We start from the raw sequence: 22939 nt of genomic DNA on the forward strand, positions 1-22939 counted from the left end.
CCACATTTAGCGGCAAATACCATACCGTATTCCTCGGAGTATCGGTTAGCTCTGCTTTGGTCGCTTTATGTGTGTATCCTTTGACCTGATAGTCTTCGATCTGCAGACACACATTACGCTTCAGTTCTGGACTTTTCTCTAGCTTTCGGTCGAGAGCTTTCATCCGTCGTACTGCCATCGAGTAGCTATCCGGAAATCGCCTTGCGTCTTCACGCCACAACAACCCCGTTTCATAGCGGTCACCTACACGCTTCGTAGTAGATTCGAGTATTTCTCGAGCCCGTTTATCTTCCACAGGCTCAGGTATCGCAAAGGTTGTAACAGCTGTCTCATCTAGCACGTATTGTTCTCGTAACATATCGTGAAGATACTGATTGCTCATCGGTTCGACTGAATGTAGATTCAAGTACGTATGAGCACTCGGTGCACTGTTCTCCGTTCCATAGACTGTCCAGCCTATCTTTGACCGCACGGCAATCGGTTCATTCGGTTTACCGACACGTGACTCTAGCGGCGCGAAAAGATGGATGTTGTCTAACCCAAGTAAAATTGTCGGCTTACCCGACGGAAAATTCTTCATTGGTACACCAGTCAAATGTGAATATCTCTTCACCACTTCTGCAAATCGTACGTTCTGTCTCGGTAGCACTAATTCAGACACCGTTCGGGTATTAAACAACGAATACTTATCCTTCGATCCCTTTGCCGACATCATTAGTTCTACCTTCATCGAATCGTTTTCGTAGCGATTAATATTACCCGTCCACGTGACTATCAACGGCTCTACTGTGCCTCTAGCTTTCAATCGCTTAGCAACTACGTCGTCTACCAGAGTCCAGACGCCACTGTATCGAATTGACGCTCTCCAACATACAACGTCACTGGCATCATCCGAAAAATTACATTGTTCTCCGGATTTCCGATCGTGTTGCACTCAACCTTCTGCAGCCGTACTGATTCCTCCACTCTGTGCAACAGAGAGTGATGACTTCTTTGACAATTCCGCACCATGCATCGAATCTTCGATGTGCACCGACTGTTACCATGTTTATTCAAGCAAATGCTACATAACTGGTGTCGCTCGACTTCTCTCAACCGCTCTGCAACATTCACCCGCTTGAAATCTTCGCAAAATTTGATGAGGTGATCCGTTCGTTTACAAATCCAACACTGCTTACTGACTGTGTCATTCCGAACTTCAGTCCTTTTCTGATCCGAATCATGTAGATGCACGAACTCCTTCTTCCGAATGCCCGGGATCGCTCATTGACAAAGCAGAAAACTCTGTGACCTCTGACACGTCCGAGACTATGTCATTTATAAAATTTGTAAACATTCGCAGAGAACTATCCACCTTTCCTCGTTTGTACCGGACCCAATCCAGCTTGTAACTAGGTGGCAATTTGTCAACCAACTCTTGTACTAGCATTGGGTTATTTAAATGATCATTAAGCCGTGCTGCCTCAAGATGGTCACATAATTGCTTAACAGTGATGCCAAAATGCAGTCGATCAGCTCTCGGAGCTGGAGCGCTTCTTACCTTCGACAGTAACGATTTCAACAACTTCTCTGGTCTTCCAAAAAGATTACCGATCACATCTGGTGCGGAATCTGGAAGAATTAGCCGACTTCTGACCGCCTCAAGCGCGTCACCCTGTAAGCAATCCTGCAAACGTTTCAGATTTTCCAGATTCGAAAATCCACAAGCAGCGGTGGTGAATTCGAAACTGCTAATGAACAATGGCCAAACTTCTGGCTCTCCCTTAAACTTCGGAAGGTTCTGAGAAACTGCTTTTCTAGCGGCTAGCTGATCTCTCGTGATTCGACCAACTCTGCACCCCGACCCGTTTGTTCCTTCACTCAAGCGGACGCTACTACGGTTGTTTCTACTCCTGGGAACTTCCGACACATCACTACCGTCGCTAACTTCATGATTCCACTCAGAATCGCCTTCATCGTCGACAGGGCCCATTCCTGTTCGTTTTGAATCTTCGCCATCATTCATTCTGCGGTGAGCACCTCGATTATCTTCATACAGCCATTGATTTACCATTTTCGTTGGTTTAATCATCGATGAATTGCGAACAGCACCACTTTGATCGTTCAGTGCTTTAACCTTCATAACACTGTTATCAAATTGCTTCCTAATCGCATCCCGCTTCTGGAGAAATTCTCACTCTGCCGCCATTTGCCTATCCAGCATTTCCTGCTCATGCTCTAACTGCTGCTCCTCCATTTTCCGCTGTGCTTGGTGCTCCAATTCGCGCATCTCCCGCTCTTGCTTCAAACGAAACTCGTTCCATGCCTGCTGTCTTTCAAGACGCGCTTTCCGCAAATCCATCTGCTTCGCGAATTCCATTTCCATCGCAAGCTGTTCCTCCTCCAACTGCTTCTCAGTCGGCTCTTGGATGGAACTACTTCCACGATCGGAACCTGCATCGCTATTAGAGACCGATTTCTTACCACGCCTTTTCGGTGCAGGTTTTTTCGCATTGAACCCAATCAATATCATCGGATTCCGCTTGCCTACAGTACAAGCACTTCTGGTTTTTGGAAGGAGAAGAAGACATTTTCCAAACAATCCGAAAACAATTTTTGATTTTATTCGGACGACAGTTGAAAACAATATTTTCGGAAATCTGCTATTCTATATTGGCAGATCAAACTAAATAAAATTCACTTTATTATTCGAAATTTCTCATTCTTACTTCTACTACTTACAATTGTTTGTTTTCTCTGCTCGAATCTTTCCCTTCTCTTCCCGTTGTATTCGTTTTGGTATTCTTGAACTACAATTTGGTAAATTGTTTTTGTAACAATTGTGCGTTTTCATTTTAATCTATTTTCATTGTTTTCGACTTACTTGTCTCCTAACCACACTATCTTTGTGTTTTTATCCAGGAAACTATCCAAATTAAACCCGTCTGGCGATTATCTGTATCTGTTAACAATTATTTGTTTATTTTACTGTGTGTTTATTTGTTCAGTGTACTTACAGATCTATTCTAATCTGAACTCAATCCAGACCTTTCTACCTCCAAATATATAAGTTGAATTTTCCACGCTATCAACATTCACTCTCTAGCAACTTTCACGTACATATTTGTTTACAGTTTTATGTTCTATCTATTGACGTTTGTATCTATTTTCTCTCTCTCTTTCACTATCACATCATTTGACAGCTATTTCATCTCACCGATGACGACGCAACATTATGTTGGCCAGTGGTGCCAGAACAGCTCTGGAAAGTCGATCTGACGATGACCTTACCTTAGAGCTAGTCAAAAGAAAATTGCTATATGAAGCTGCGAAACGACAGACCGCTGCATCTGACACGGCATTGAGAGTTAGTAACGACAAGAAGAAGAAAAATCAAATTGTCTGTCACTACTGCAAGCGAGCTGGACATAAACAAAAGGAATGTCGAAAGTTTGTGCGTGATTCGGAAAAGCAATCAAGACCTCACGAAAAGTCAACCAGCCAAAAGGAAACAGTTTCATTTGCGTTAACCACAGTGGAGCACACGAACAGCTGTGCGATCAAACCGTGGATTGTTGTCCGGGGCAACTAGACACACAGTTGCGGATCGGAAATGCTTTTTAAAGTTACAAACGAGTGAGGTTAAGTTCGTCAACTTGGCGGATGGGCAGAGAGCGAATGTTTTTGGTGAAGGATCCTGCGTCGTTTAATGCGGCAATGAGCAAGGACGTCGTCATGAAATGAATTTCAGTTGTGCACTCTATACTCCAAGCCTTTCTATGAATGTACTGTCGGTGCCTGCGTTAGTTAAAAAGTACGGGTGTGTAATGTCAGAGACATAACTGGATGTCGTGAATACGAATATGACACGCTTTATTTATGCTTCCGAATTCGAATTGGTAGTTCATCGATTGTTTGAATTGTGCAACTTTCCCCTCTTTCATTACTAGAAATTTAAACGATGCGCCTAGACTAAATTACAGATTAGTTACATTAAACATTCTGAAACGCAATTAAATATTATGAAATAAGCAGTATAGTTCTTTATAATAAAAAATGGTGACGATTTGAGTTAGTTCAGCACGCAGACTCTGAATTCTAAACCCATATTCCAGAACTAAGCTCTAAAACATGAAGACGATTTTTCGCCATGACTACCAGAATGGGTTTTCTAGAGTACAGTAAAGTAAATTTCCGCATAATTCTTTAGGAGTATTATTATGGTTCTAAAAAGAACCGAATAGAAGAAGTCTGGAATAAAGAACTGGATCCTGAGTTCAAGAACTAAATTTAGAACCAATAACAGACTCAGAATCCAGTGTCAATTCTAGAATTGCAATTTCGAAACTCAAATTAGTTCCGGAATACAGTTCTAAAATCCAGTTTCAGCACGCAGGCTCTGAATTCTAAACCTATATTGCGGAACTAAAATCTGAAAATTGAACTTCTCGTTACGACTACCGAAAACCAAATGAAGGCAGGTGCTCTCTCCGTCGCTGCTGGTTTAACTCCCGCGATGGCAGTCTTCTCGCCTTGATGGCCAGCAAGCGAATGAAAGTTGTTACCTGAGCGTTTGAGGTTTTAACCACGCAGAAGGCGCTCTCTCCATCGCTGCTGGTTGATGGTTTTACTCTCGCGATGGCAGTCTGCTCGCCTTGAAGGCCAGCAAGAGAATGAAAGTTGTTACCTGAGCGTTTGAGGTTTTAACCACGCAGAAGGCGCTCTCTCCGTCGCTGCTGGTTGATGGTTTTACTCTCGCGATGGCAGTCTGCTCGCTTCGATGGCCAGCAAGCGAATGAGAGATGCGACCTGAGCGTTTGAGGTTTTTAACCACGCAGAAGGTGCATTCTCCGTCGCTGCTGGTTAACTCCCGCTGCTGCTGCTGGTTAAGGTCCTCTCGCCTCGATGGCCAGCAATCGAATGAGAGATGCGACCTGAGCGTTTGAGGTTTTTAAACACGCAGAAGGTGCATTCTCTGTCGCTGCTGGTTGAAAGTTTAACTCTCGCTGGTTGAAGGTTTAACTCCTCTCGCCTCGATGGCCAGAAAGCGAATGAGAGATGCGACCTGAGCGTTTGAGGTTTTTAACCACGCAGAAGGTGCATTCTCCGTCGCTGCTGGTTAACTCCCGCTGCTGCTGCTAGTTAAGGTCCTCTCGCCTCGATGCGAATGAGAGATGCGACCTGCGACCACGCAGAAGGTGCATTCTCCGTCGCTGCTGGTTGATGATTCCACTCCCACGACGTCTGCTTCCATCGAACGCACGAAAAGAAATGATCGATTTTCGCATGCATGCATGCATAAATATCTGTTTATTAATCTTATTTTTGTGTATTACATCAACATTTTACAGTACAAGTGTTTTGACCCTTTGGCCTTTCATCTTTGTTGTTCATACGATTCGTTATTAATATTAGGTGTTTTAGTTACTCTTGTTTTACATACTAATGTTTATTCATAATATTTATTTTAATTATTTATAAAATGTCTACCTACTTATAACTATCCCTAACCTAATACGTACAAATTTTGAATTATTTGTATTTCAGAGATTGAGCACCTCTCTTCAAATTTCGTACAGTATTGTTCGAATTTTTGTTCTAGTATATCCAGTGAGGCCATCTCATGTACTTCACTAGTTCTTGTCCAAGGGGGTAGATTTAGAATCATCTTTAAGATCTTACTTTGAATGCGCTGAAGCCTAAGTTTGTGTGTTCGTGCACAGCCCCGCCAAACAGGGACTGCGTATTCAATTGCGGGGTAGATGATTTGTTTATAGACAGCCATCTGATTCTTCAGGCATAGTTTAGATGTTCTACAAATCAGCGGATACAGAGACCTAATGAGTATGCTGCATTTTTGAATGACAGAACACCACCACCTGGAAGAGGTGGGATGTCTGATGTAAAAATGTTGTATAGAATGGGACCTAGGATACTTCCCTGGGGTACACCAGCAGGAATAGTAAATCTTTCTGAAAGTGCATTATTCAGAGAAACCTGGAATGCTCTATCTGCAAGATAATTTTTGATAATTTTAATAAGATACATGGGAAAATTATACCGATGCAGTTTGAACACCAGTCCATCGTGCCACACATTATCGAATGCCTTATCAATATCCAATATTGCCATGGCAGTCGTTTTGGACACTGATTTGTTTTGCTGGATGACGTTGTTAACCCTTGTGAGTTGGTGGATGGTGGATCTTCCTTTCCGGAACCCAAACTGTTCTTCCAGTAATATATCCTGTTCATCTGCGAAAGCAAGAATTCGCCTTTGTATTGACTTTTCAAACAGCTTGGATAGGGCAGAGAGTAAGCTGATGGGCCGATAGCTCTTGGAAAAGGAAGGATCTTTCCCCGGTTTCAAAACTGGGATAACTTTAGCTAACTTCCACATTGAAGGGAAGTAACCAAGCTCCCAGCACCTGTTAAAAATTTTAGCTAAGAAGACAAATGAGCGAATACTCAAATGTTTCAGCTCAATGTTGAATGTGTTGTCGAAACCGGAGGCCTTCATATTTTAGGATTTTTTCACAAAAGCCATCAGCTCATTCGCAGTGACTCTACTTTCCTCAGGAACCAAGCTGTCTGATTGGTCAACCACAGCTACGCTATCAGCAACGGCTCTTTCATATGGACTAACAATGTTAAGTCCTAAATTGTGAGAACACACAAACTGCTGGCCTAGCGCATTTGCTTTCTCTACTGGTGTGATTAAAGGTATTCCTTCAGCTGCGTCCTGGGGTGACATCAGAGGAGGAATAGGCTTCGGTTTTTTCTTAAGCACCTTCGTTAAGGACCAGAAGGGCTTTGAATGTGGGAAAATTTCTCGAAGCTTTTGCTGGAAGTTCCTGCTGCGAAGCTCAGATATCCTCTCCTTGATTATCCTAGTTAAGTTGTTATAAGTAGTCTTCCTATCTAGAATGCCAGTTCGTTGATACTGCCTCCGGTAGATATTCCGAAGTCGGATGAGTTTCTTGGTGACACTGTCGATTTGAAAAGAGGAACTCGGCATATGTTGTACTGGAACCGTCCTATCACAAGCGACTGTGATTGAATGCTGGAAGGAAGATAGGGCTGCATCGATTTCCATCAGGGAATCAAGTGGCAAATCGATATTAATAAGTTGGTCAGCGATATGTTGAAATTGGACCCAATCGGTGTGATAATAGTTCCTCCGAGGTTGAATAGGCACTGTTTCTGGTGAAGATCCCAACGTCAATATTACTGGAAAGTGGTCGGAAGATAGCTCGTTGAAGACAACCGGAGAGCTGTCTATGGCGATGTTGCTGATGAATATATCCAAAATGGAATGAACTCCCGATCTGGAAAGTCGCGTTGGTTGATCCGGTGCGAAGATGTTGTATTGTCCAGCTTCGTAATCTTCGGCAAGTACGAATCCGTTTCGATTCTGTCTTCTGTTTCCCCACAGCTCATGCCGTGCGTTCAGGTTCCCAGAAATGATGAATTTGTTCTGTCGTCGAGTGAGCATAGCCAGATCTCGCTTCAATGATGGACACGTACCATCTCGAAGATTGGTTTGTTTGGGGCAGTACGCTGCAATGATGATGATGGGTCCCATCGTCGTTGTAATCTCAATTCCGATGGCTTCTATGAGTTGCAATTTAAAGACTGACAGAAGCCTGTGCTGAATGGATCGTTTAACGGCAATGGCAACTCCCCTTCCTCTGGTAGTTGCCCTGTCGAGTCTGTGAATCCTGTAGTTGGAAATTAAAATAGAAATTTCAGGTTTAAGATGAGTTTCAGTTAAAATAGCAATATCGGCATTCTTCTCTTGAAAAAAGTCGGACAATTCAGCAGTTTTGCTCCTGAGTGAGCAAGCATTCCAATTTACTATAACCAACTCATTACATTGCATATTCGATGATGAATTTGCCTAAGGCGTTGATTTGATCTAACCGCGTTCTGCAGTTTCGTAGTTTTGTTGTCATTGTTTCAAAAATGACGATCAGTTGTTCAGCAGAAAATAAATCACCAGAGTCATCCTTTGCTTGTGGTTGATTATTGCCCCACCCAGGAGGGATTTTTGAGGTCGATTCTTTTTGTGATCCAGCGGCTGAATCTTTTGGATTGCTGCGAGGAAGTGGCGGCAAATTCGGAATATCCCTTTTCGGTGGGAGCCGTGGAAAATTAACTTCATCCTTCTGTGGAACATTCTTGCGCGTTGATTGTTTGCGGGACGCCTGTTGTCGAATTTTTGTGAACTCAGACAACTGCGAATAAAAAATAAAACAAAATCGTAATTAGTCGTAGTAGGTTATTCGTCTATCCACATCGAGTGTTAGATGACGAATGACCGATTTTCGACCACGGTTCCCCTTTTATACGCATTCAGTTGAAGATATGTGCCTGACTACCTCAAAATCGTCGTCCTTGCGCAAAAAACCCAAGCGAAAGTGAAAAGTTTTCCGCGTTGTTTTCAAATTTTAAGAAAACTTAATTTTTGAGTTGTTTGTGGTTATCACACACTGTTCAAAATATTATCCTGAATTCCTGATCATATTTTTGATGAAATGGTGAAAGAATTATGTTGCTACCATTAATACAAGTCGAGATATTCACGATTAAGTTCTGCCCATTCTTCCATATGGCTAATTTTGAAAAGGCGCCCCATAGTAAAGTAAGTCGTATTCACGACAAAAGCAATCTAAGGGTATCGGTAGGTTGTAAAATTATTAATTATGCTGTAGGTTGTAAATTAATTAATTATTATTATTGAAAGAGGGTCTGTACCAGGTTAAGCAACCAATTGATGTTGCGTTGGTGGCAAACGGTCATCAGAACAAAAATTGTCAGCATTTGAAGCATCGCAGGTTCGGACATCGTGACCCGAAGGCAATCGACTATCTGCTGAGCAGAAAGCTAGTGGATGGTCTGTCGATCCAAGAGTGCAATAAGAATGACAAATGCGACTGTTGTCTGAAAGTCCTTTCCCAACGAAATATATTTCCATGTCGAATGCGTTGATGGATTTAGTGCTCACAGACGTTTGTGAACCAGTGGAGATTTCGTCAGTTAGTGGATATCAATACTTCATGACCATGATTGATGATTATAGTCGATATTGCGTTCTTTACCTGTTAAAAGAAAAATCTGGAGTACCTACAAAAATTGAAGAGTACGTTGCACACGCAAACACACTCTTCGGTCAAAAACCAAAGGCAATACGGTCCGATCAAGGTGGTGAGTATAGTGGAAAGCAGTTGCGATCGTTTTATAAACGTGAAGGAACTTCCGCTCAATACACGGTGGGATACAGTCCGCAACAAAACCGAATTGCAGAGAGAAAAAACCGCTCACTCATTGCAATGATGCGTGCATGTTATTTGATGCAAAGTTAGAGCAAAACTATTGGGCAGGAGCATTAAATGCAGCAGTCTACTGCAGAATGTACTTCCAACGAAACAGCTTGACATCATACCATTTAGCGTTGGACCGGATGCAAACCTAAAGTTGACCATCTTGAAGTTTTTGGTTACTATGCAAGGGTCCACATTCCGAAAGTTAAAAGGAAGAAGTTGGATGCCACAGCACAAAGGTAACTTTCGTCGGTTACTTATCAGAACATAAAGCCTATCGATTTTTAGACAGAGCAACACGAAAGATATACGTGAGTCGCGATGCTACGTTTATCGAGAGTGACACGAATGATAATGCAATGGACGTGTACCAAGAAAATGAAATTATTTTCGATAGTACTTATGGGATACGATAGGACGCTGGTCTTACAAGCCAGTTGTCGTATGTTCGAGCCCCGACCTGAAAGGATTCTTAGTGTCAGTAGGATCCATAGTACTAGCCATGCAATGATTCTGTATACTAAGAATGCGACTGCGAAGTCTGTTGAAACGACTGCGAAGTCTGTTGAAACAGAAAGGCCAAATTCCACAAAAGGAATGCAATGCCAAGACTTTGCTTTGTGGGATACGTCTATGTTATGAGTAATTCACCTCATGCCCCCCGTTGAACAGATAGTACGACTCCAAGGTTAGTACATATAGTTACGCCTGTTACGCCGTACACAAACTGTGAGCTTGCGAGCAAGAGAGTATGACGGACGAGCAGGTCGTTCGCTCGGTCTTTCCCACAGCGACCGCCGAAGAGGTAAGACATAATCGTGATGGGTGATTTCTCCAGGATAAATGCCAAGGTTCACAATGGCGATCCCGCCAGTATTGTTGCATTTTCATAGCAACAATTTGAGGGTAGACCTGACTACAAAAGCAAGGGGAATCACCCAGCACGATGGGATTTCAAATTGTGATTGCAGTTAAATTTCGAAATCAAGCTAGTTAAGTGAACACTTTCCATCATTGTTCCATAATGCGAATGAATAGAAAAAGTTGGCCAGCTAGATAAGATTTAGGTTTTGTCGTGAATACGACTTTTCAAAATTAGCCATATGGAAGAATGGGCTGAACTTAATCGTGAATATCTCGACTTGTATTAATGGCAGCAACATAATTCTTTCACTATTTCATCAAAAATATGATCAGGAATTTAGGATTATATTTTGAACAGTGTGAGATAACCACAAACAACTCAAAAATTAGGTTTTCTGAAATTTTAAAAACACGCGAAAAACTTTACTTTTGCTTGGGTTTTTCGCGCAAGGACGTCGATTTTGAGGTAGTCAGGCACATATCTTCAACTGAAAGTTATAAAAGGGGAACCGTGGTCGAAAATCGATCATTTCAAAGCGCGTAACTCTAATTTTCTACCCGGATATCACTTTGAACACTCTGCCTCAAGTGATGTGATAGTTAAATAGATTCATGGTAAAGCAAAAAGCAGACATTATAAAGCAAGACCTACTGAAAATGTTTACTTGATCCTGAAGCATGTTATTTAATAATCGTGTTGTTTTACCAACATAACATAAAGATAATGAACCGATAATTGACACTTTTCATTTGACAAACATCAATGTCACATGATCGAATGTATTCCTACATATTTGATGTGATCGTTGTTGCTGGAATAATATTCCGAGAGCTAGAGTTTAATTCGATTGTGAATTTGGAACACCATCTAACGAAAATCAAAAAAATTATTTGTTCAACCACTTTGATTAATTTGTTTCATAGATATAACAACACAAGCTGTATTGGTGCACCAAAATATTATGAATAAGACGATTTTTTTGCAAGAATTCGACATAGAGTTTCTTTTTAAGAGGCTTGATTCACTCGTGTTTTTTCATACAGTTCGTTTAAGTGTTTAAATTCTGAAACACAAAATCAAAACTGAAGTAATGAACTCAAGTAAACACGCTATCTCTTGTGTCGTCGTTTTCCAAAAACAGAATATTTTCATTTTAAAAGAAACTCGTCGTACTTTTCACTGAATTTATATTGCAAAAATGACCTTCGTTGCAAACATTACCAAGAAACACGCCTGAAATTATACCCAACAACTTGTGCGTTACGTTTAAATTTAATCGAAAACAGTCCGAATGAATCACGATCCGAGAAATTTTAATCATGGTATATTATCATAACATGAAAATATATTATTTTTCCCAAATCATGACTCGTTTAACCCATTTCTAGAATCGGAATTTTGCCCGTGTAGAGAATTCCACAATTTGGTCCTCCTAAAAGGCACAAATGGATCCTGTACAGCATCTTGATAGTTTATTTTAATGAATTATGTAAGTCCGAAATGAGATAATCGACGTCAAAAATCGTTGAAAATTTTAGTAGTGAAAAGGGAGAAAGTTTCGCAATTCACACAATCGATCAACTATCAATTCGAATTCGAAAGTGTAATGAAATCGTGTCAGTTTCATTCGTATTCACGACATCCAGTTATGTCTCTGACATTACACACCCGTATTTTTTTCTGTTGATTGCGCGTGTGTTAATGTTACAGTAGATCTTCAGATATTGCCACGCGGGGTTCCCATTAGAAAGAAGAGACGCCGAAAGTAACAGCGTATCCTCTCGTACTGTGGATGGCTCGCCATATCAGAGCGGTCGAAAGGTTATACTTGTGAGATATCATTTTTCTTGGCGGTGCGCTATGTGAGTTAGAAAAGTACAGGTGTGTAATGTCAGAGACATAACTGGATGTCGTGAATACGAATAAAACTGACACTCTTTCTTTATAGTTTTGAATATCATTTAGTTGATCGATTGTGTGAATTATTTGAAACTGAAATCTGCTCCGGAATTATTTTCCAGAATACATTTCAGCAAGCAGGCTTAGAATTCTAAACCCATATTTCGGAATTGAACTCTGAAACTTGAAGACGATTTCTCGCCTCGACTACCAAAATGGGTTGCATAGAGTACAGTAAAATGTCGCATAATTCTTTAGGAAAATCATTACGATTCCAAAAAGAACCGAATAGAAATTTTGGAATAAGGAACTGGAGCTGAGTTTAAGAACTATGATCAGACCCAGAGTTCAGTTCCAATTCTAGAACTACAATTTCGAAACTGAAATCAGTTCCAGGGTATAGTTCCAGAATCCAGTTTCAGAATGCGAATGAGAGTTGCTACCTGAGCGTCTGAGGTTTAAACCACGCAGAAGGTGCACTCTCCGTCACTGTTGGTTGATATCGCTCCCTCGACGACCGGAAAGCAAATTATAAATCATTCTCACGACGTCTGCTTCCATCCGACACACAAGAAGAAATGATCGATTTTCGACCACGGTTCCCCTTTTATACGCATTCAGATGAAGATATGTGCCTGACTACCCCAAAATCGTCGTCCTTGCGCGAAAAAGCCCAGCAAAAGTAAAGAGTTTCTAGAAAAGTTAATTTTTTAGTTGTTTGTGGTTATCTCATACTGTTCAAAATATTATCCTAAATTCCTGATCATATTTTTGATGAAATGGTGAAAGAATTATGTTGCTGCCGTTAATACAAGTCGAGATATTCACGATTAAGTTCTGCCCATTCTTCCATGTGGCTAATTTTGAAAAGGCACCCCATAGTAAAGTAAGTCGTATTCACGATAAAAATCATCTTTTCTGTGGTGTGAGACACCCATTGGAGAGAGAACACGAGAGATTTTGGAAAGCTGTAATGCGGGACACTCACTATGGACAATTGTTCGCAGAGCGAGACACCCGCGTGCAACGAAAAAGTATTACGATTATTATTCGGCGGCGTGAGACTCCCGCTGTGTGAGATGAAACGTCATCCTTCCTGTGGTATGGGACACCCACCGAAAGAAGAAAAAAGGATAATTCGGATATTGCTCTTTAAAACGACGCGGGACACTCAGTAAGAAGAATTGCTAGCGGCGTGAGACACCTGCATGCAAAGTAATATATTTACAATGAATATAGCCCGGCGGTGTGGAACACCCACCGAAAGAAGAGCAAAAGAGAACTCGGAAAGTAAAAAAAAGAATCTCGCGTTGTGAGACGCCCGCATGCAAAAAAAGATAAAAATATTCTTATCCAGGGAGTGGGACACTCGCCAACAGTTTATAAATTGCAATATTCCGTTCATAGCTAGGGATGTCGGAAATTTTGAATTACTCGATTATTTAATAATCGAGTATAGACGAAACATGTAAGCGATGAACCGCAAGGCTACTCACAAGCAATGGAAAGTCCAGATACGGCATTTTGGCAAGTTTCGATGCAGGAGATGGAATCACTCCAAGCTAGCGGTGCATTGGAGCTTGTTCCCTCATCACCAGATGGAAAAGCCATTAGATGTAAGTGGATATATAAACAGAAGAAAGATGAACACGGACAAACATTCGTCATCTAACACTCGATGTGGATAGACGAATAACCTACTACGACTAATTTCGATTTTGTTTTATCTTTTATTCGCAGTTGTCTACCTACCCAAGCTATGGGTAAAATGCGATCCAAAGGATGCTAAGCGTCTGAAGCCAAGTGATGTACAAATAAACGACCGTTTGCTGAGTAACAACCAATACGCTGATCTGCCAGTTGATGTCGAAGAGGAACTGCAGAAGAAGGAAAAAATGCCGCCTTTCTACCTGAAGGGCTTCCCACCAACTCTACGCTCGGATTTCAACACACTGATCAGCAAAGGACTACAGGCAACAATCCGTTTATGTACTGAAGGCTACAAAATAACTGTTCCGGCTTTGAACCACTACAAAGGAGTGGAATGCTATCTGAAGCAGACAAAAGCGGAATACTTCACACACTATATTGCCGCATACAAACCTATGAAGGTTGTACTTCGAGGACTACCCGACATGATGGAAGCCTGTACCTGATTCATCTGGAGAAGGGCTTCATCACCATGAGTCAACTGAAAACGATTAAATCGTTATTTCACATAATCATCGAATGGCAAAAGTATAAACCGGTACATCGGGATGTCACACAGTGCACGAACTGTTTGAACTACGGCCATGGAGCCACATGAAAAGTCGGTGCGGGAAATGTGCCGAACCACACAATATCAACGATTGCCTACTAGATGACATCGCTGTAAAATGTGTGAACTGTGATGGCGACCATCCATCTACTAGCAAATCGTGTCCCAAACGTGCTGAGTTCACAAAAATTCGACAACAGGCGTCCCGCAAACAATCAACGCGCAAGAATGTTCCACAGAAGGATGAAGTTAATTTCCCACGGCTCCCACCGAAGAGGGATATTCCGAATTTGCCGCCACTTCCTCGCAGCAATCCAAAAGATTCAGCCGCTGGATCACAAAAAGAATCTTCCTCAAAAATCCCTCCTGGATGGGGCAATAATCAACCACAAGCAAAGGATGACTCTGGTGATTTATTTTCTGCTGAACAACTGATCGTCATTTTTGAAACAATGACAACAAAACTACGAAACTGCAGAACGCGGTTAGATCAAATCAACGCCTTAGACAAATTCATCATCGAATATGCAATATAATGAGTTGGTTATAGTAAATTGGAATGCTTGCCCACTCAGGAGCAAAACTACTGAATTGTCCGACTTTCTTCAAGATAAGAATGCCGTTATTGCTATTTTAACTGAAACTCATCTTAAACCTGAAATTTCTATTTTTATTTCCAATTACAGGATTCACAGGCTCGACAGGGCAAATACCAGAGGAGGGGGAGTTGCCATTGCCATTAAACGATCCATTCAGCACAGGCTTCTGTCAGCCTTTAAATTGCAACTCATAGAAGCCATCGGAATTGAGATTACAACGACGATGGGACCCATCATCATCATTGCAGCGTACTGCCCCAAACAAACCAATCTTCGAGATGGTACGTGTGCATCATTGAAGCGAGATCTGGCTATGCTCACTCGACGACAGAACAAATTCATCATTGCTGGGGACCTGAACGCACGGCATGAGCTGTGGGGAAACAGAAGACAGAATCGAAACGGATTCGTACTTTGCCGAAGATTACGAAGCTAGACAATACAACATCTTCGCTCCGGATCAACCAACGCGACTTTCCAGATCAGGAGTTCATTCCATTTTGGATATATTCATCAGCAACATCGCCATAGACAGCTCTCCGGTTGTCTTCTACGAGCTCTCTTCTGACCACTTTCCAGTAATATTGACGTTGGGATCTTCACCAGAAACAGTGCCTATTCAACCTCGGAGGAACTATTATCGCACCGATTGGGTCCAATTTCAACATATCGCCGACCAACTTATTAATATCGATTTGCCACTTGATTCCCCGATGGAAATCGATGCAGCCCTATCTTCCTTCCAGCATTCAATCACAGTCGCTCGTGATAGGACGGTTCCAGTACAACATATGCCGAGTTCCTCTCTTCAAATCGACAGTGTCACCAAGAAACTCATCCGACTTCGGGATATCTACCGGAGGCAGTATCAACGAACTGGCATCCTAGATAGGAAGACTACTTATAACAACTCAACTAGGATAATCCAGGAAAGGATATCTGAGCTTCGCAGCAGGAACTTCCAGAAAAAGCTTCGAGAAATTCTCCCACATTCAAAGCCCTTCTGGTCCTTAACGAAGGTGCTTAAGAAAAAACCGAAGCCTATTCCTCCTCTGATGTCACCCCAGGACGCAGCTGAAGGAATACCTTTAATCACACCAGTAGAGAAGGCAAATGCGCTAGGCCAGCAATTTGTGTGTTCTCACAATTTAGGACTAAACATTGTTAGTCCATATGAAAGAGCCGTTGCTGATAGCGTAGCTGAGGTTGACAATCAGACAGCTTTGTTTCCTGAGGAAAGTAGAGTCACTGCGAATGAGATGATGGCTTTTGTGAAAAAATCCAAAAATATGAAGGCCCCCGGTTTCGACAACACATACAACATTGAGCTGAAACATTTGAGTATTCGCTCATTTGTCTTCTTAGCTAAAATTTTTAACAGGTGCTGGGAGCTTGGTTACTTCCCTTCAATGTGGAAGTTAGCTAAAGTTATCCCAGTTTTGAAACCGGGGAAAGATCCTTCCTTTTCCAAGAGCTATCGGCCCATCAGCTTACTCTCTGCCCTATCCAAGCTGTTTGAAAAGTCAATACAAAGGCGAATTCTTGCTTTTGCAGATGAACCGGATATATTTCTGGAAGAACAGTTTGGGTTCCGGAAAGGAAGATCCACCAGCTCACAAGGGTTAACAACGTCATCCAGCAAAACAAATCAGTGTCCAAAACGACTGCCATGGCAATATTGGATATTGAAAAGGCATTCGATAATGTGTGGCACGATGGACTCAAACTGCATCGGTATAATTTTCCCATGTATCTTATTAAAATTATCAAAAATTATCTTGCAGATAGAGCATTCCAGGTTTCTCTGAATAATGCACTTTCAGAAAGATTTACTATTCCTGCTGGTGTACCCCAGGGAAGTATCCTAGGTCCCATTCTATACAACATTTTCACATCAGGCATCCCACCTCTTCCAGGTGGTGGTGTTCTGTCACAATTTGCTGATGATACTGCCATTCTTTACAAAGGTCGTGTCATTAATGCTCTGAAGAATAAACTACAGTCAGGTCTGGACGCTTTAACGGAATATTTTACAAGCTGGAAAATTGTGATCAATGCAGCAAAAACTCAGGTCATCTTGTTTCCACATTCAAGATCTCCAAAACTTGTTCCATCAGACGAATGCCGAATACGATTCGGTGATGAGGTCATCCAATGGTCCGACGAAGTTATCTATCTAGGACTCACCTTTGACAGACATCTGATATTCAGGTCACATGTTGACAAAATCGTTCAAAAATGCAGCATACTCATTAGGTCTCTGTATCCGCTGATTTGTAGAACATACAAACTATGCCTGAAGAATCAGATGGCTGTCTATAAACAAATCATCTACCCAGCAATTGAATACGCAGTCCCTGTTTGGCGGGGTTGTGCACGAACACACAAACTTAGGCTTCAACGCATTCAAAGTAAGATCTTAAAGATGATTCTAAATCTACCCCCTTGGACAAGGACTAGTGAAGTACATGAGATTGCCTCACTGGATATACTAGAACAAAAATTCGAACAATACTGCACGAAATTTGAAGAGAGGTGCTCAATCTCTGAAATACAAATAATTCAAAATTTGTACGTATTAGGTTAGGGATAGTTATAAGTAGGTAGACATTTTATAAATAATTAAAATAAATATTATGATTAAACATTAGTATGTAAAACAAGAGTAACTAAAACACCTAATATTAATAACGAATCGTATGAACAACAAAGATGAAAGGCCAAAGGGTCAAAACACTTGTACTGTAAAATGTTGATCTAATACACAAAAATAAGATTAATAAACAGATATTTATGCAAAAAAAGGCGGGTGGGTAATGTCAGAGACATAACTGGATGTCGTGAATACGAAAACAACTGACATGTTCCTTAACACTTCCGAATATCAATTGTATGAATTATGCACGCACTCCCCTTTTTCACATTTTTCGCAAAAACAAAGAAAGCTTCACTAGATCTCGATTACTGTGAATTTCACACAGCGAAAAGTGCACAAATCTAAGCAAACTGTTCTTGATTTGCAGTAAACTGAGGATATTTCCCTACGATTTGCGAACAACAAATTCTAATAGTTCTTTAGAAAAATTTTAGAGCCATTAGAACGGCTGATATTGTGCAATGCTCTCCACCGTTGTTTTTTTCCCAATGCTAATGACTGGCAACTGTGACGTAATCGCTCTTGTCGAAAGCGTGCAGACGACACAAAACACATCTGCTCGCAGTGGCGATTGAATCCAAACTGATTGAATTTTTGTTAAGAGATTTCCTTTTATGTGATTTCGTTTGTAGCTTTTTCACTAATGGGCGGTCCTAACGGCTATAAAAATAGCAGCATACAGAATTTTAATGTCGATTATTTCATTTCGGATTTGCATAATTTATTGAAAGAAACTATCAATATGCTGTAGGGATTTGTTTCTAGCATTCACAAGGACCAAATTGAGGAACTCACTGCGATATTCACCACTTTTCGGAACATTTTTCCCGGACGATTTGTTGTACAGCAGCAGATATTTTGTTCTCTTCCTTAGAACGCGTTCTGACATGGTGTTGACATGGAGCAAATGAGACAGGTTTTTCAATAGTGTACTATTGAAATACTTCAATGCTTTTGCTATACACGTTTAAATTGAAAAATTTCGATTCTATTGGTAGTTAGATTATATAAATCCTTTCACAGATCACTGAGCTATGAGCTTTAAAAATACGAGAAAGGCAAACGCGCCTTATGAATTATCCTTTTTGATACTCGTTTATACCAAACATTTAAGAAAAGTTCAATTTGGAATTATTTGAGACTATGTCACAAAACTGGAAATTTTATAAAATTGTGATCATATTTCCATGTCGGCATGTCGCAAGAATTATGTTGATCCATTAGATACAACAATAGATATTCACGATCAAAAACTTATCACTCTCTCAGAGGGTAAATTTTGAAAAGGCACCCCTTAGTAAAGTAAGCCGTATTCACGACAAAAATGGGTTGGATAGAGGTGCAGTAAAGTAAATTCCGCATAATTCTTTAGGAGTATTATTATGGTTTTAAGAAGAACCGAATAGAAGTCTGGAATAGAGAACTGGACCCTGAGTTCAAGACCTAAATTTAGATCCAATAACAGACTCAGAATCCAGTTTCAGTCGCTGCTGGTTCTCGCCTCGATGGCCAGCAAGCGAATGAGAGATGCAACCTGAGCGTTTGAAGCTTTTAACCACGCAGAAGGTGCATTATCTCTCGCTGCTGGTTGAAAGTTTAACTCCCGCTGCTGCTGCTGGTTGATGATTCCACTCCCACGACGTCTGCTTCCATCGAACGCACGTAAAGAAATGATCGATTTTCGACCACGGTTCCCCTTTTATACGCATTCAGTTGAAGATATGTGCCTGACTACCTCAAAATCGTCGTCCTTGCGCGAAAAACCCAAGCGAAAGTAAAGAGTTTTCCGCGTTGTTTTCAAATTTTAAGAAAACTTAATTTTTGACTTGTTTGTGGTTATCGCACACTGTTCAAAATATTATCCTGAATTCCTGATCATATTTTTGATGAAATGGTGAAAGAATTATGTTGCTACCATTAATACAAGTCGAGATATTCGCGATTAAGTTCTGCCCATTCTTCCATATGGCTAATTTTGAAAAGGCGCCCCATAGTAAAGTAAGTCGTATTCACGACAAAAAAAATGCGAAATTCGATCATTTCTTCTTGTGCGTTGGATGCAAGCAGACGTCGTGGGACCAGCAGCTTCGGAGAGTGCACCTTCTGAGTGGTTAGAAACCTCAAACGCTCAGGTCGCAACTCTCATTAGGACTCCAGTCGTCAGGTGGAGCATTCGTCAATGAAAGCAGACCTTTTGCGTAGTATAAAGCCTCAAACGCTTAGGTCGTGCATTCATTTGGACTTCAATCGTCGGGAGCAGCGGTCGTCAATAATGAGAGCAGTTCTCATTTGCTTTTCGGTAGTCGTAGCGAGAAGTCGTCTTCAAGTTTCAGATTTTAGTTCCGGAATATAGGTTTAGAATTCAGAGCCTGCGTGCTGAAACTGGATTCTGGAACTATATTCCGGAACTGGTTTCAGTTTCGAAATTATAGTTTCAGAATTGCAACTGATCTCTGAGTCTGTTCTTGGTACAAAATTTAGTTCTTGAACTCAGGTCCAGTTCCTTATTCTAGAAGCCTGTTTGCTGAACTGGATTCTGGAAAAAGATTCCGGAACTGATTTCAGTTTCGAAATTGTAGTTCTAGAACTAAAATCCAACTGAATTCTGAGTCTGTTATAAGTTCTGATTTCTGAATTTCTTGAACTCAGGTCCAGTTCCTAATTCCAGAATTCTTCAAATTGGTTCTTTTTAGAACCATAATAATACTCCCATAGAATTATGCGAAATTTTACTTTACTGTACTCTATACGGCCCATTTTGTCGTGAATACGACTTACTTTACTATGGGGCGCCTTTTCAAAATTAGCCATATGGAAGAATGGGCAGAACTTAATCGTGAATATCTCGACTTGTATTAATGGTAGCAACATAATTCTTTCACCATTTCATCAAAAATATGATCAGGAATTCAGGATAATATTTTGAACAGTGTGCGATAACCACAAACAACTCAAAAATTAAGTTTTCTTAAAATTTGAAAACAACGCGGAAAACTCTTTACTTCCGCTTGGGCTTTTCGTGCAAGGACGACTATTTTGAGGTAGTCAGGCACATATCTTTAACTGAATGCTTATAAAAGGGGAACCGTGGTCGAAAATCGATCATTTCTTTTCGTGCGTTCGATGGAAGCAGACGTCGTGGGAGTGGAATCATCAACCAGCAGCGACGGAGAATGCACCTTCTGCGTGGTTAAAACCTCAAACGCTCAGGTCGCATCTCTCATTCGCTTGCTGGCCATCGAGGCGAGAGGACCTTAACCAGCAGCAGCAGCGGGAGTTAACCAGCAGCGACGAAGAATGCACCTTCTGCGTGGTTAAAACCTCAAACGCTCAGGTCGCATCTCTCATTCGCTTCTGGCCATCGAGGCGAGAAAACCTTAACCAGCAGCAGCAGCGGGAGTTAACCAGCAGCGACGGAGAATGCACCTTCTGCGTGGTTAAAACCTCAAACGCTCAGGTCGCATCTCTCATTCGCTTGCTGGCCATCGAGGCGAGAGGACCTTAACCAGCAGCGGGAGTTAACCAGCAGCGACGGAGAATGCACCTTCTGCGTGGTTAAAACCTTAAACGCTCAGGTCGCATCTCTCATTCGCTTGCTGGCCATCAAGCCGAGAACCAGTAGTGACTGAAACTGGATTCTGAGTCTGTTATTGGATCTAAATTTAGGTCTTGAACTCAGGGTCCAGTTCTCTATTCCAAACTTCTATTCGATTCTTCTTAAAACCATAATAATACTCCTAAAGAATTATGCGGAATTTACTTTACTGTACCTCTATACAACCCATTTTTGTCGTGAATACGACTTACTTTACTATGGGGTGCCTTTTCAAAATTTACCCTGAGAGAGTGATAAGTTTTTGATCGTGAATATCTATTGTTGTATCTAATGAATCAACATAATTCTTGCGACATGCCGACATGGAAATATGATCACAATTTTATGATAAAATTTTCAGTTTTGTGACATATTCTCAAATAATTCAAAAATAAACTTTTCTGAAATGTTTGGTATAAACGAGTATCAAAGAGGATAATTCATAAGGCGCGTTTGCCTTTCTCGTATTTTTAAAGCTCATAGCTCAGTGATCTGTGAAAGAATTTATATAATCTAACTACCAATAGAATCGAAATTTTTCAATTTAAACGTGTATAGCAAAAGCATTGAAGTGTTTCAATAGTACACTATTGAAAAACCTGTCTCATTTGCTCCATGTCAACACCAGCCAATCAGAACGCGTTCTAAGGAAGAGAACAAAATATCTGCTGCTGTACAACAAATCGTCCGGGAAAAATGTTCCGAAAAGTGGTGAATATCGCAGTGAGTTCCTCAATTTGGTCCTTGTGAATGCTAGAAACGAATCCCTACAGCATATTGATAGTTTCTTTCAATAAATTATGCAAATCCGAAATGAAATAATCGACAATAAAATTCTGTATGCGGCTATTTTTATAGCCGTTAGGACCGCCCATTAGTGAAGAAGCTACAAACGAAATCACATAAAAGGAAATCTCTTAACAAAAATTCAATCAGTTTGGATTCAATCGCCACTGCGAGCAGATGTGTTTTGTGTCGTCTGCACGCTTTCGACAAGAGCGATTACGTCACAGCTGCCAGTCATTAGCATTGGGAAAAAAACAACGGTGGAGAGCATTGCACAATATCAGCCGTTCTAATGGCTCTAAAAGTTTTCTAAAGAACTATTAGGATTTGTTGTTCGCAAATCGTAGGGAAATATCCTTAGTTTACGGCAAATCAAGAACAGTTTGCTTAGATTTGTGCACTTTTCGCTGTTTGAAATTCACAGTAATCGAGATCAAGTGAAGCCTTTTTTTGCAAAAAATGTTTTAGAGTTTAATGTCGTAGAGAATTACGTAATTTGACTCTTCTGAATGCTGGAAACGAATCCCTACAGCATATTGATAGTTTCTTTCAATAAAATATGCAAATCCGGAAAATGCGTGCATAATTCATACAATTGATATTCGGAAGTGTTAAGGAACATGTCAGTTGTTTTCGTATTCACGACATCCAGTTATGTCTCTGACACTACCCACCCGCCTTTTTATTATAAAGAACTATCTAGTAATTTTCATAATATTTAATTTTATTTCAGATGTTTAATGTAACTAATCTGTAATTTAGCCTAGGCGCATCGTTTAAAATTCTAGTAGTGAAAAAGGGAAAAGTTGCACAATTCACACAATCGATCAACTAAAAATTCGTATTCGAAAGTATAAAGAAAGCGTGTTAGTTTTATTCGTATTCACGACATCCAGTTATGTCTGACATTACACACCCGTACTTTTTGCTTTACCATTCATCTATTAAGCAATCTATCACATCACTTGAGGCAGAGGG

The 22939-nt window shown here is 40.8% G+C and overlaps 1 protein-coding gene across 2 annotated transcripts in view; it reads right to left on the reverse strand.

Moving 5' to 3' along the window:
* The window catches only part of LOC131432676 (protein SREK1IP1-like), a 67586-nt gene that overhangs the window by 14199 nt on the left and 30448 nt on the right, over positions 1 to 22939 (reverse strand). The window contains exon 2 of one of the 2 annotated variants that reach the window (XM_058599096.1): positions 7795 to 8215. The exons of the other annotated variant lie outside the window; for it this stretch is intronic. Coding sequence (XP_058455079.1) covers positions 7850 to 8215 — 366 coding nt within the window. The 3' untranslated portion in view covers positions 7795 to 7849. Of the gene's footprint in view, positions 1 to 7794; positions 8216 to 22939 lie in introns of those variants that run through there. 2 annotated transcript variants of the gene reach the window in all.

Source organism: Malaya genurostris, chromosome 2 (assembly GCF_030247185.1).
Source record: "Malaya genurostris strain Urasoe2022 chromosome 2, Malgen_1.1, whole genome shotgun sequence".
NCBI lineage: Eukaryota > Metazoa > Arthropoda > Insecta > Diptera > Culicidae > Malaya > Malaya genurostris.